General features: G+C 34.5%; 1 protein-coding gene across 2 annotated transcripts in view; it reads left to right on the top strand.

Moving 5' to 3' along the window:
* The window catches only part of PTH2R (parathyroid hormone 2 receptor), a 120,640-nt gene that overhangs the window by 74,371 nt on the left and 30,013 nt on the right, over positions 1 to 16,256 (top strand). For both annotated transcript variants that reach the window (XM_044667507.1, XM_044667508.1), the window contains one exon: positions 6,141 to 6,207. In XM_044667507.1, the coding sequence (XP_044523442.1) occupies positions 6,141 to 6,207 (67 nt within the window). The remainder of the gene's footprint in view (positions 1 to 6,140; positions 6,208 to 16,256) is intronic.

The raw sequence follows: 16,256 nt of genomic DNA, 5'->3' as shown, positions 1-16,256 counted from the left end.
TATCCCTTCAGGACCCACCTGGGGTTAACTGATATGTTGATTTGGGCTCTTTAGCTAGGATAACACCTTGTATTCTGACTGCGATTTCTCCCTTCCCAAAACAAGCTTTGAAACTGCTTTAGGAAGGTACTTTAAACTTTATATTAAACAAGAAGGATATGGGTAAAGGACTGTGGTATAGGAGACCCTATTCTAATGGTTACTAATGAAATCTCAACTGCTGGCAGATGAAGAATCAATGTAACTTCCCTCTGGTTTAGCCTGGCCAGGACTAAACCAGAGTAGGTAAACTGCTGGGATATCTTTGACTTCTTCTTCAATAGATCTTCAGCCTAACAGTTGAGTTATGTCCACCCTTTCCACCCTCTCCTTCATCTCCTGCCCACTTCCCGGATCCCTCCCGGGCCCTGGGAAACCTAGATATCTAGATGATGAAACTCCTAATATCTAGGGGCAGTAGACACCGAGGTGGTGGTCAGGTACAGGTTGGAACTGTATCTCAAGTACAGGAAGAGTTTGCAGAGAGATGTTTGCACCCTCTCACTCCAAGACCAGGATCCACCGATCTCCAGCCTCAGCACAGGTCAAAGACCCAGAACTTCTGCTCAGGATTCTCAACTGCCCCTCCTCCTGCCTTTCACATGACTTCCCTGGGAACATTCCATCCAACTGACTTATTTGTCAATCAAAGGTGAACTTCAAGCTCCCAGAGATTCAATATAACAAAAGGCACATATTTATGCATTAGGTCAGCAGTGACAGTAAACACAATGAGATGAATGCCTCAAGGATCATCTACTTTAGTTCTTTTGTTTTAAAGGCAGAACCAAAACTTTACAGAACTTACAGAGTAATGGAGACTACCTCATCTGAAGCCATGTTTTATTAAGCGATTGTTTATTTTTTGAGCTGTCACTATGAATTATGTACTAAAGTAAGCCTGCAGAGCCCTTACTCATCTGTGATTTGGAAAGAGTCAGTGAATAGGCTTAGTAACCTTTCTTTCATTATATGTGGGCAGTGAAGAAGAGGAAAAGTCAAAAATGAATCCAAGACCAGAGAAGATGATTCGCAGAAATTAAGTATGTCAATTTGGTTAAATTGTAGAAAGCAGGAAAAGAATTAACGTATAATGAGAACTTTAGAAAAGAATATTGGTTTTGCCTTCAAGGTAACCTAGTGGGAATACTGGGATGATAACTAGTATACAAAAAATATGCATGATAAAGAGTAGAATGTATTAAGGTTTATTAAAAATTCAAATAAAGACAGTCCTTGCTATCAAGGAGTATATTATAGTCAAAGAGGGGAAGCAACAAAAATAAGGTAATGATGGCCAGGGAGAGGCACTTTGGTCCAGAGAGTTACTGAGATGGTGAGTGAGACCATAGGAAAGTAGAATGATACACCCTATTTAAGGACAACTGCAGAATTGATTTGGTCATGGTTCCATGCTTCATGATTCTAACACTGGAAAAATTGAAAGGAAAAACTTAAGTGAGGTACAGCTTGTTTTTCCAGAAGTAATCTTCTGGAAGTGGCAGTCACCATTCAAAGAAGTGTAAGGTTTTATTTACCAGGCAATGAGCCAACCAGTTGGGCTAAATTGGAACCATAAAAACACTAAATGTTAGAGTTAGAAAAACCTTTGGTATCATCTAATCCATAGATGGCAAACATCAGCATGCTTAGGAACTAGATTAAAATATAACTGGGAAATAAAATAATATACAAAATAAATAAACAATATGAAATAATGAATAAATACACAAAATATCATGAAATAAGTATGCAAAACAACAGAGACAATGTTGATTTGTGGTTTTCTAAGTCAATGTGTACTCAGAGTTTAATCTATTTCTGTAAGTCTGATACCACTAATCTTAATCCATCCACCTCATTTGTCAGATGAGGAAAATAGATCCAAGAGAGTTGTTATTACTTGCCCAAATTCACAGAGCTAGTCAATTCAGATTATAAAATTTTTAGTCCAGTGCTTTTTATACTACATTTGTCTATTAATTATAATTACCTAAGCATATAGTAGATGTAATCTGTCATGATTTTCCAACCTGATCCATTTTTAATTCACACAGATAATTGGGGCAGATCTTATATACTGTTATACCATACATGTTGACTGTTTGAGGCTTTATTTCATCCAGCCATACCCTCTATACATCTGGAAGGCAACTGGTCCACTAATGATCTAAAACCCTAGAAAATGTCCCCCCCAAAAAAACTTGATATTTGACATTGAAATGTATTATGTTATTTCATGATACAGCTTTATTTGAATGAATCACAAACATTTATTAAATGTCTACTATATATAAGAAACTGTATGAGAAAGGAAGAGGGAAAATGAGATAATCTCTCCCTTCAATGAACTTACAGGCTAATGGTAGGTTAGTGCAGAGTGGAAGAGGATGGAGCATTATTCTACTAATAAAGTAGCCTAAAATACACTAAACAAGCATAAATGCCACAATGAACCTGCTTTTTCTTGTCTGTGCAACTGCCAATGGTGGAAGCAGGCAACTCCAAAGTTCCCTGAATAACAAGGAAAATAGCTCAATTCTGATTTTGCTACCAGAACATAATCCAACAAAAGAAAAAGAAAAAAGGAAGATAACTCAAATAGATAGATAAGGAAGGGAAGCACGAAGTGGGCAAATTATCTAATTGCACAAATGAAGCATTTATCAGGTATTTGCTTACTTGACTTGTTAAAGATGTGCTCCCCAAGGGTTTCTACTCACATACACAGGAAGACTAATTCAATAGAAATGAAATATAGCAAGATAAGAAAAGAATACAAGAAGTTTTTTTAGGCGATATTTCATAGTGGGAAATATGTTGCCCTGCCCATTTTCCATTAGTTAGGTGAAATGTTTTTCTTTTATTTTTCTTCAATATGTGTATTATGTATTTGAAATTTTACACAAACCACATGAAACAAGTATTTCCATGTGCAAAAAAAAAGATAGGAGACTAATGAAATCACAAATCATTTATATATTTATCTTACTTTTCTTCATACCACCATAATAAATCCCATACACTAGTATACCAGCCCCTCTCCACTCTCTCCACATCATAAGAGATATCATCAAGGTGTCCAACATGTACATATAAATTGAGTCTTCCATATTCTATTCACTTTATGGAGGTAACATTCAGAGTTTATTCTTCCAGGATTAATTCTGTGACTGTCTTACTCTTATAAACTGTGTATTCTCTTGGCTCTACTTACTTCACTGTCCATTATCTCAGGTAGTTTTTTTTTCCCCATGTATTTGAAATAAGTCTGTTCATTATTTCTCAGTGTTGCAGTAGCATTCCATCACAATGATATACCACAATTTTTTTTAAATATTCCCCACTTGATGGGCATCCTCTCAGTTTCTAATTCATTGTCACCATAAAAAAGCTGCTATAAATATTTTGGAATATATGGATTCTTTTCCTCTTTCCCCAATATCCTTGGGAAACAGACACAATAATGTACTTCTGGTTCTAAGGGTATATATAGTTTTATAACTGTCCGGTTGTAATTCTAAATTACTCTCCAAAACTGTTCGATCAGTGCACAGCTCCACCAACAGTGCATTAGTGTCCCCATTTTTCCATATCCCCAATTTTTTTCACTTTGCTCTTTTGTCATTTTAGTCAGTCTGATGGGCATGAGATAGTAACTCAGAATTATTTTGGTTTGCATTTCTCTAATCAGTAGTGAGTAAGAGCATTTTTTTCATATAGCTATATATGACTTTTGTTTCTTCATCTGAAAATTGTCTGTTCCTATCTTTTGTCCATTTATCAATTAGGGCATGCCTCTGATTCTTATAAATTTGTTGGAGTTTTCAATATATTTTAGATATGGGAACTCTATCTGAAAGGCTGTCTATAGAAAAATTTCCCCCTTTCTGCTTTCCTTCTGATTATGGCAGCATTTATTGTACTCCTACTAACTATTTCAATTTAATATACTCAAAATTATCCATTTTGCATTTCATAATGTCTCCATCTCTTGTTGACTCATAAATTCTTCTCATATTCATAAATTTGATAAGTAACATGTTCCCTGTTATTCCAATTAACTTATGGTATCTCATTTTTATGGGCAGGTTATAAATCCATTTTGAACTAATCTTAGTAAATGGTATAAGATATTGGTCTATACCTAGTTTCTGCCAAACTAGTTTCCAATTTTTCCAGCAATTTTTACCCATTATTTCTTATCCCCCAAACCTAGATCTACAATTTTAGCAAATAGAAGATTACTATAATATTTTCCTGCTATTTGTTATATGTCTATTTTGTTCTACTGATCTTTTTTCTTTATTAGTCAGTACCAGATAGTTTTGACAATTACTACTTTATAATAAAACTTAAAATCTGCTACTGGTAGATATCCTTCCATTATATTTTTATTAATTCCTTTGATATTCTTGATCTTTAATTCTTCCAAGTAAATTTTGTTATTATTTTTTTCTAACTCAATAAAAATAATTTTGGTAATTTAATTAGGATGGTATTGAATAGATAAATTTAGGTAGGACTGTCATTTTAATTGCTCTGTCCATCCATGAGCAATTAATATTTCTCCAATTATTAGATCTTACTTTATTTGTATAAAAAGTGTTTTATAAAAAAAAGTGTTTTATAATTATGTTCATGTAGCTCTTGAGTTTGTCTTAGCAGGTTTATTTTCAGGTATTTTATTCTATCTGTAGTTACTTTAAATGGAATACTTCTTTCTATCTCTTCTTGCAGGACTTTGTCAGTAATATATTAAAATGCTGATGATTTATGCGAGTTTTTTATATCCTGCTACTTTGCTAAAATTATTCATAGTTTCAGCTAATATTTAGTTGCATTTCTAGGATTGTCACCATATACCATCATGCCATCAGCAGACAGAGATAGTGTTATTACCTCCTTGTCCACTATGATTCTTTGAATTGTTTTTCTTCTCTTATTGTCATTGTTAGAATTTCTAATACTATGTTAAATAATAATGATGATATTGACCACCCTTGTTTCACTCCTGATCTTATTGTTAAGGCTTCTGAGTTCACATTACAAATAATACTTACTAATGGTTTAGGTAGATGCTTCATATAATTTTAAGGAAAAAAATCCATTTATACCTAGGCTTTCCAGTGACTGTAACATATATATAAAATAGCTATATATGAAATCCCAGTATTTTCTATTACAAAAGATCAAAGATGAAAGCTTCTCCTTTTATTTTTGTTATACTGCTTACATCCCAAACAAAAGATTCCATGAAATTTTGTGTAAGCATCTAGGAAAAACAGATGACTATTCTGTTACCAAGTTTTGATAGTTATTTGAAGAAGAGAAAATCCAATTATATCATGTTCAGAATATCTGTGTCCTTTCTGAGGGCCAGAAACCCATAATTTACTGTTGTTAAGATTTACTGTATTTGAGACATCAAATAAAAATCAATTTTCCATTCATTGTGAAGTCAGAAAGCACTTGGCCAGTTTTCATGGAGAAATGCAGACTAATTTCACTTTTTTAAATTAGTATTTATTATTTTAGGTAAGTCAGTTGATTCACATTTATTAAGTACCTCCTGTGTGGCAGACATTATGCTAAGCACTGGGGAGATGAAAAGAGGCAAAAGATGGCCCCTGTTCTCAAAGATCTCACAATCAAATACATGAGGCAGCTGTTGGCACAGTGAAGAAAGCAGCTGGTTTGGAATCAAGAAAACTTGAATTCAAATGTGAACTTCCTAGTGATGAGACCCTGGTCAAGTTACTTGACCTCTGTTTGCTTCAGTTTTCTCAACTGTAGAATGAGGATAACAAAAGCACTTACCTCAAAGGTTTGTTTTAAGGATCCAATGAGATAATATTTGTAAAAGCAATAATAACATTTAATAGAGTATCCGGCACATGGTAGAGGCTATTATACTCTCTTCTGTACTCCTTTCTTTCCTCCTTTAGGTAAGACATTAATATGTCTCTTCCTTGATCAGCAATCAAGGACTAACCTGATGGGGTCTTTGGAGAAGAGTTCAACATCTTGAATCTTTAATTACCATTAATGCCTTATTATTTTACAACATAATTCACAGAATATCCCTCTTGGCTTTACAGGTGTTGGGAGCTTAGTGCTGGAGACATCAAGTGGATTTACCAAGCACCTATATTAGCAGCAATTGGGGTAAGTTTAATGAATCTAAAACATTTAATAAACTTAAAGCTTAAACTTGAAGCTAAATCCACTTTTTAAAAATAACAAAAATAAATTGATGAATAGTTTGGTGAAACACAAAGAAACAGGATGTTTCTATCATTATGTTTAACAACAGGTTAATGGATAAGCTCACTAATATAAAAATAATTAGCAGGAAGAGTCCAGTTCAAGGACTATTTTCCATAATACCTAGAGAAAAGAATCCTGAGTATTCTGAAACTTCAAATAAAAGTAGAAACTTCCCATTTATTCTATTTACTCGTCTCTGTCACCAGTCATCAAGCTTAATAAGAGATTGAGATTGAAAGCAATTTAACAGGGAATCATGTCTATATTAGTGTTAAATGACTGGTATAATTGTAAGCCTAGTAGATCCTGCAACTGCCCCTTCATCATTTCTTCTATTTCATTACTCCTCCTAGATTTAGGTACTAAATGGCATTAGAAAGTGTCTGTTTCCCTTCAACGATATTAGGAGGACGAGAAGTAGTTAAGTTAGTTTACTAGCTTTTATTAAGTTCCTACTATGTGCCAAGTTCTTTGCTAAGTACCGAAAATACAGAGAAAGGAGGAGGGGTAGAACTCCCAGCTCTCAAAGAATTCACAGGCTAATGGACAAAATAACATGCAAGCAATAATGTATCAAAAGCTACATACATGATAAGTTGGAGAGTGCAATTCTCTGAGGGGAAAAATCAAAAGAACTAGGAAAGACTTTTGTGTAGGAGAAAGGGTTTTAGATAAAACATGAAGGAATCCAGGGAATCTAGGAAGCAGAGATGAGGAAGAAAAAGTACTAAAAGGACAAGACAGTGAAAATATTAATTCATAAAAAGGAGTACCCTCTTTGAGGAACAGCATGGAGATCAATATCACTGGATCATGGAGTACATGGAGGGGAAGTGAAACCTGGAAAGGTATGTATGTGTATGTGTGTGAGGTGATGTGAGGTTATGAAGGACTTTAAAACCTAAAAAAGGGATTTTATATTTGATCCTGGAAGTGACAGTTTATTGAATAGAAGTGTGCTATTTTTATTGACTTTATTGGATAGAAGTTTATTGAATAAAAGGGCAATGTAATCAGATCTTATCGATAGGAAGATTAATTTGACAACTCAGTGAAAGCTCAACTGGAGTGGAAAAAGACGAGGCAGAGAAAGCAATAAGCAGGCTGTTCCAATAGACCAGGCAACAGAGGAGAGAAGAAAGCATTTATGAGACATGCTATCACATTACTCAACAACCAGTTGGATATGGTATGGGTGGGTGAGAGAGAGTGAAGACAATATCTATGTCATGAGTCTAAGGGACTAGGAGAATGTGGTGGTACCCTCAAGAATCAGAAGGAAATTAGGAAGAGGGGAGGATGTGAAAGAAAGCTAATGATTTCCATTTTAGATATGCCAAGTTTGAGATGTCTTACAGGCAAATAGAGATGCAAGTTTGAAGGTTAGCAGAGAAGTTATGCCTGGGCAAATAGATCTGAGAATCTGCAAAGAGAAATAATTCAAACCATGCAAGAAATGGAAGAAGTATCCCAGAAGCTATGTAGGCTAAATTCATAATAGGGGAGGAAGAAGATAAGAAAATGGAGGGTGAAGGAAAGAGAAAAAATGGGGAGCTCTAAGTTAAAACAGAGCTGAGTTATTTTGTTACAATTTCTTCAGTTAAATTAGCACAGTGAACCTGGAAGATAAGATATTGCTGCAGAAAAACCTTTGTCTATTAAGCTTAATTCTGTCCAATTAAATGTAGGTGAGTCCTGTGGTTTTAGCAAATAGAGTTGGAATGTTAGATTATGGACTGAGCTTTATTTTGTGATAGTATTTTTCATGTATACTGTAACTATACTACTGTTTAAGAAAAATGTTTGTTTTGTCACTTGATTCTTCTTCCCTTAACTGTCACTGAAAGTTTTATGGTGACAGCTCTGATATATGTGTGTGTGTGTGTGTGTGTGTGTGTGTGTAGATATAGATAGAGACAGAGACAGAGAGAGACAGAGACAGAGAAAGAGAGAGACAGAGAGAAAGAGAAGGTAAAGAGAGAGAGAAGGGAAAGACAGACAGAGACAGAGAGAGAGACAGAGAGACAGAGAGAAAAGAAAGAGAGGGAGGAAGAGAGAGAGAGACAGAGAGAGAGTGAGAGAGAAGAGAAAGAAAGAAAGGAGAGAGAGAGAAAAAAAGGAGAGACAGAGAGAGACAGAGAGAGAGAAAAGAAAGAGAGAAAGGAGAGAGAGAGAGAGAGAGAGAGAGAGAGAGAGAGAGAGAGAGAGAGAGAGAGAGAGAGAGAGAGAGAGAGAGTCTTTATTGATGTAGAAATATCGAGATACCGAGAGGCTTGGAGCAATCTTAAACTGACCTAGTCCAACCTTCTTATCTTACAGATAAGGAAACTGAGGTTCAGAGAACTTAAATATCTTCTCCAAGGTCTCAGAAATAGTAACTGGCAGAACTTGGATTCAACCAGTTCCTTTTTTGATATAAATCTAGCCTTCATTCCATAGGTTCCTTATGGCCAAGATTTAGGTTTTTGTATTTTTTTAAAATTCCCACAGCACTTAACCTACTTCTAGCACATACTAAATTAAGCTACTTATTGACTGAACTAAATTGAACTTAATAGTATCCTCATCATGCAGTTGGACCTTTTTTAAGGGTGTAATTTGATTTTTCTGAAGGGTTAGGCTCACAGAGTTTTGTTTATCTACTGAAAATCTAACAGTTAAGGATAAGGAGGAAGGAAAGAAGTAATATACCTGTTAAGGATGAAGTACTATGATTGCATGAAGAAGGGTCTTAGATCAGAAATAAAACACCAAGAGACCAAGAGTAAATCCAGGGTATGAAAAATTTTAGTTTGAAATGTAAACATGTATAAAATGAACCATATTCGTAATAAAACCAGCTTGCATGTTTGCTGAGGCTTACTGAGTGTTATCAGACTAAACCAGACTTTCTAAGAGAAACTCAGAAGATGGATTTGGGGCAAGAGGATAAATAACTTAAAGGTATGAATTTTAATATATTTTTTACTTTTTGTATTTTAATGAAATATGTTACTACAGTGATAAATCAGGCTTGGCCTTCACTCCACCTTCTTGAAAGAATATTACTGGTCCTAACTTAGATATAAAGCTAAACTTATTATAAAAGCATTAAATTTTTAAAGTAGATTTTTGTATTCTATCTTCTAATATGTTCTTTACCTATCAATTTCTGTATACTTTCCCTATTTACTTTTATAGTCCTTCATTTTTTAATCTTTCTCCAATTCCTTTCCTTATTATGATTTTTTCTCTTTTTCAAACTTTTTCATTTTGTTTATTTGCTCCTACTTCAAAGTTAATTATAAGTTTTTTATGATATGAAGCAAAACTGATGCAAAGCAATCTTAGGAATACAATTAGAATAGTGAGAGGAAAAAAATCACAAAATTATCTTTAGAGAAAAGTTCACCTTATGAAAATAAGTTTTAATTTTTGCTTGTATACACAAAATTCTGCTTTTTTTAAAGTGGCTGTTTGGAATATAACGCTACCTCAACTGAAAGACATCTAAAGCATTATTCAGTATATAAGGAGGGCAGACAATGATAGTTTCAGAAATTGTCTTTAGAATATCATGGAATGTTTTTTAAGAGATCACCAAAGGAAAACCAAAATAAAGAATATCTATGGAAGTGGAAGGAAAGGACAGAGTAAGATATGTTTGAGATTATTTAACTTTTTAAATCATGTTTAGAGGAGTTAGAATGCCTAAGAAGAAAAAGATAAGTAGGTCTTTTGATAACCAGGATCCCATAGGACATTCAACAACATGTCCCCAAAATTTTACTACAACCTAAGATTTTTGGAATACCCAATTTATCTCTTCTCACATTTCAAATAGAAAACCATCTCAAAAAAGAGGTCCACTTGAAAATCTCTATTGGTTGCTATTCTGTTTTATAAATGTGACTTAAAGTATATCTTAATAATTTTTAAATGTACCAAGTTTGCTCAAAATTGATCACTTCCTTTGAAAATTATAATGGAATGGGTAAATGTTAACTACTGAGCAAAGAAGGTGAAGTAAAGACAAAATTATGTCTAATCAATAATTTAGAAAAGTAAAAGATATGAAAAGGAGAGATATATAAGGAATGATAAAAATGATAAGGACAAAAAGAAAACCAAATTAAATGAGAGAATAAGCAAAGTCGAATTTGAAAATATATGGGGAAATGAAGTAAAAAGGCTATTAAATTGATTATACTTGTCTGGGAGGAGAAAGACTAAAGAGAACGATATAAACTTTGAAGGCAATATGTAGAAATGAAAAGTAAAAGATGCCTCATAGTGGAAATCTCACAAGCATCACGTAGAAGAAGCAACATAAGGAAGGCCACCTGAAGGATCTGAAATATTCACTAGGAATAGAAGCTGAAATTTTGGGACAATAGGCCCCAAGAGAATTATATGTATATATCTAATCAAAATTCCTTTGGCTTACTAGGAACATATTCTGAGATAACAATTAAAAATGAATGTTTTATGCATATATATATATACAGAGAGAGAGAGAGAGAGAGAGAAAGAGAGAGAGAGAGAGAGAGAGAGAGGTTTTAGGCTTTGAAAGATCATTCTGCAGCAAAAATGAATAATGTAGAAATAGGTATCAAGTGATGACATTTGTACAACTCACTGGAATTGCTTGTTGGCTCTGGGAGGAGGGAGGGAAGAGAATAAGGAAAGAAAATTAATCATGTAAATATGGAAAAATATTAAAAAGAAAAAGAAAAAAGAAAAATGAATGTTTTAGAAATAAAACATAATATAAAGAGGAGGGAAAATTGAAACCCTTACCTTCCACCTTGGCGTTAATACTGTGTATTGGCTCCAAGGCAGAAGAGTGGTAAGGGCTAGGCAATAGGGATCAAGTGACTTGCCCAGAGTCACACAGCTAGGAAGTGTCTGAGGTCAGATTTGAACCTAGGACCTCCTATCTCTAGGCCTGACTTTCAATCCACTGAGCTACCCAGCTGCCCCAAAAAGAAGGAAATTTTAAAAACCACACCTGAATGGAGGGAATGTGGAGAGAAATGGCTCAGTAAAAGTGAACTGGAAGATGAATGTTTACAATATCTCAATTTTGTTGCAGGTTGGTAATTCATTATTTTAAATGAAAAATAGATAATTTAAATGGAAACATGCTAAGACCAGTAGTGCAAGAAGATTAAATTATAACCAGAATATGTTTCCTGTTGTTTTCTTTTCAAAAGGTGTCCACCTGAACATGTTTAGCATTTTTCTAAAAAAACAATTTCACTTACCTTTCAGATTTAGCTGTAATTGTCACATTAATTCTTGTTGACTAAGTGCTGATCAGGCTATTGCTTCATCTTATTTTGCTTATTTTTTTAGGTCAGGTAAAAAATTATAGAAATATATTTATAAAATGGAGAGTGGAAAAATTCAATGCAATCTCCTTATGTGGTACAAGGAAAAGTTTCTTGCTGTGGAAATAATAATAGGTGGCATGTAAAAGTTTATTTAAGTGTCTTATCGTTTATAAAGTACTGTATCTATGTTGGTTGTCTCCTTAGATCCTCACAATAATCCTGTGAGGTAAGATGGGCTAAATATTGTTATTCTCAATTTACAATTTAGGAAAGTAAAACTAAGAGTTTTAAGTGATTACCATCAGCCAATTAGTAGACCCGGTAGTAGGTTCCAGTAATACCAGGATAAAAATAGACAATTCTTGTCTTCAAAGAACTTTTATAGAGAGAAACTACATGAATGAGTAAACATGAAATCCATTATTAAGTACTTACTATGCATCATGGAATTGCCCCAGTTGCTCTAAGCACTGGTGATGCAACACAAGAGCTAGGGTTTCCCTGCCCTCTAGAAACTTAATTTCTAATGGAAAGAAACAATATTCACAGGGAAATGGTAGGCAGAAAATGATGTTTTGGTCTGACAACTCAAGGGGGATATCCAGTGCAATGTGGAAATCAAATGACATTCCCTTTTCCCAGGAGCAATGGTGGGGATGGATTTGATTATGATTCATCAAAATCAGAGAGTATATTGGGGAGAGCTAGAAAGAAGGTAAGAGTTGGAGACTGGATGACTGCTGGATGAAAGGTCCCAAAATGACTAGGGAAGAAGTTTGGTCTTAATTGTTTAACTCTTCCTGGGCATTCAGGTATGTATTGTATATATAGACATACATGTGTATATACCCAAAAAAAGAAAAATAAGGTAATAAAAGCAATTGGGAGACACCAGCAACTGGGAAAGCCTCCTTTTAAAGATGGTACTTGAGCTGAGTCTATCTGGTCTGATGCTTTTCCTTACTTTCTTCAATGTAAATCTGAATTTTTCAATACTTCATGTTCTGAGCCAGTCAGCTCTACATCTTGATTTAACTGGCTGTATAGAGCTTTTCTACCTTTAGAGGTGAAGTAAATAATCAATTTTATTTTTATAATGACCATCTGATGATATCCAGGTATAGAGTCACCTTCTGGGTGGTTGAAAAAGAATGTTTGTGATGATCAACAAGTTACCTTGACAAAACTATATTAGTCTCTGGCCTGATTCACTTTGTTCTCCAAGGCTAATCTTGCCTGTTATTCGAATTACCTTTTGATTTCCTATTTTATCATTTCAAACCCCTACGATAAATATAACATCTTTTTTTTTGGTGTTATTTCTAAAGATATTGTAGATCTTCATAAAATTGATCAAATTTGGCTTCCTTGGCATCAGTGGATAGAGCAAAGACTTGTATTTCTGTGATGGTGAATAGTTTGTCTTAAATTCAAATATATAATTTTGTCATTTTTGAAATTATTCCCAAGTACTTCTTTTCTTGCCATTTTACTAACTATGAAGATGACTCCATTTCTCCTAAGGGATTGTTGCCTATAGTAGTGATCACCTGAATTAAATTCACCCAAACTTTAAAAATTCTCCCATAAATTCCCCTCCATTTAAATTCACTGACACTCAAGATGATGATGTTTAATCTTTCCATTTCTTCCTTGTTCATATCCAGCTTACCTTGGTTCATAGATCTTACATTTGAGATTATTATGCAATATTGATTTTTAAAATATTGGACTCTCCTCTCATCACTAGATGCATCCATACTTGAGCTTCCTTTCTGCTTTGGTCCAGCCACCTCAAAAGTGCTGGAGCTACTTGTAGTTGTCTTCTGATCTTCCCCAGTAGTAGACACCTTCTAACTATGGCAGCTCATCTTCTAGGATCATATATTTTTGTTATTTTAATACCATCCATGATGTTTCCTTGGCAAAGATACCAGAGTGGTTTCCCTTCCCTTTTCCAGTAGATCACTTTTTGTTAGAATTGTCCATTATGACTTGTCTATCTTGGTTAACCCTGCATGGCAAAGCTCATGGTTTTATTGAACTACACAATCTCCTCTCCCCTGAGAAGGCAGTGACCCAGGAAGGGTTAAGCATTACTAGTTGGCAAAAATCTTGTGTTCCAGGACTCCAGCCTTGAGATAATCTTTTAAATAATTACACTGTTTTACAAGTAGAAGAGCAAGAAATTCATCTTTATTAAATCAGATGTAATATTTTTATTTAATTTGTTTATGTCAGTGGAAAACTACTTTGAACAACCAAAATCCTTCCTCTTCTATAAATCTTTTCCTCTTTAGGATGATTTTATTTTGGACTTCTCTAGAGAGAAATGTGCAATTAATGTTTATAGTACAGCTATGCACAGTTGTCTGAAGGGTTAGCTATAAAATAGAATACTATAAAATAAGACTAGACAGCCAAAGCTTATTTTCTAGAATTCCAAATTAGCTGAGATCTTGACTACTTATTGGAATACATTTGATGGAGAGCTTGACGCAGCATAGTATAGTGGTCTGAGAGCAGGCTTTAGAGTCAGGGAGACCCAGTCCTGTCTTAGACACATACTATCCGTAGGATCCTGTACAAATCACTTGACCCATTAGTACACCCATGCAACTCTTTTACTCTGCAAGTTTCAGAATAGATGGAGTTTTTCACTAGAAGATCCATATACTGATGAAATCACAGGCCTAGGTTTTAAAATAAAACAGATCAATTAGGTATTTGACAGGCAGGTTTCCTTCTCTTAATTTCTTCTTAAAAAAAAACCCACCCAGATACCCAGGGAAATCTTTGTATTTTGTGATGCTTGCCTCTTTTTTCATTCAGAGCTGCAGGTTCAAAATTAAATTGCTTCGAAAATGGAAATTCTATCAATTATCTTTTTTTTATTTTTTCAGATTGTGTCAATACAATTTTTGATGATCATTTTATGACATTTGCAAGCCATGTTCTCTCCTTCCCTGCAACCTCCCCAAAACAGCAGGTAAAAACATATAGGTTGTACATGCATTATCATACAATACACATTTCCATGTTTATCATGTTGGGAAAGATTTTTTATATATATATATATATATATATATATATATATATATTTATATATATATATATATATATTCTCTAGTATAAGTGATATGTTTTTTTCTCTAGTATAGGTGATTTTCTAGTATAGGAGGAAATAAAGTGAAGAATTGTATGCTTCAATCTGCATTCAGACCCCTTCAATTCCTTCTTTGGTATTGAATAACCTTTTTTATCTTGAGTCCCTGGGACATGGTCTGGATCCTTGCATAGCTCATAATAGTTAAGGCATTCACAGCTGAATATCATATCTTATTGTTGTAACTGTGTACAACATTCTTTTGATTCTGCTCACTTCTCTTTACATGGCTTCATGTTTTTCCAGGTGTGTGTGTGTGTGTGTGTGTGTGTGTGTGTGTGTGTGTGTGTATGAGAGAGAGAGAGAGAGAAAGAGAGAGAGAGTGAGAGAGAGACAGAGACAGAGACAGAGAGACAGAGAGAGAGAGAGAGACAGAGAGAAAGAGAGAGAGAGAGAGACAGAGAGAGAGAGATCATCCTTGTCATCATTTCTTACAACATGATAGTATTCCATTACAATCAGATAACTCAACTTGTTCAGCCATTCCCCAATTGATGGTATCAGTGGTCTTTTCCCAAGGTTCAAATACCCAAAGCCAGGAAAAGTTTGAACATTATGAAAAAGAGTCTTAATATTATGAGGATTGAGGTATTCTTTGTGAACCTGATGGGACAATGGTAGAAGAGCAACTGAGTCTTAGAGATTTTCTAAAAAAGTTTGACCCATATAAATGGAAAATATTGGCTTTTTTGATGTATGTGAATGAAATGTAATTATCTAGTCCTAAATACTTTGTATTATTGCCACTCAAAATTCCAAACTGAACCAGACTAGACTTACCACCACCACCCCAACCTGGCATAGAATCAAAGAATGTCAGTGTGGATGGATGTGAAGTTTAACTTGAAGCACAGCTAATGGAACAGAGGGAGAAGGAAGAGCATAGAAGACAAGTATGTTCCACGTGCTGCATTAGTTGTTTCTGTTCATTTGTTTGTGTATTTTTACAAATATTATCTCATTTGATCTTCTCAACAAGCCTAGGGAGTAGATGCTATTATTGTTCCCATTATACAGTGGAGGAAACTGAGGCAGACAGAGATTAAATGATTTCCCCCAGGCTACAAAGTTAATAACTATCTGAGGTTGTATTTCAACTCAGGTCTTTTTGTCTCTTGGCTTAATGCCTTATCCACTCTTCCTATCCAGGCACTTAGTGCAGAGCCCAGCATTTAATAGTTACTCAATAAATGTTGACTGACTGACTGTACCATCTAACTGTGTGAGGATGGGCCAGTGTTACCAGAAGTGGCCAGGCACAGTCTCATCTCCATGCATGGTCCATCACATAGCCCCTTAGAGAATTCATTCCCTTCACTACCATGACCTGGCCCTCCAACTCTACTATATTAGAGTTGGATGGAATCTCTAGATTTTCTAGTACGATTTGTTCCTTAATAGAATAACTCTCTCTTACAGCATCCCTAGTGAGATCAACTAAATTCTTCTTAAAGAGCTTCTGAGAA

Source organism: Gracilinanus agilis, chromosome 3 (assembly GCF_016433145.1).
Source record: "Gracilinanus agilis isolate LMUSP501 chromosome 3, AgileGrace, whole genome shotgun sequence".
NCBI classification, from domain to species: Eukaryota; Metazoa; Chordata; class Mammalia; order Didelphimorphia; family Didelphidae; genus Gracilinanus; species Gracilinanus agilis.
Note: the sequence above shows the minus strand (reverse complement) of the source record. Positions and strands in the feature narration are given on the sequence as shown.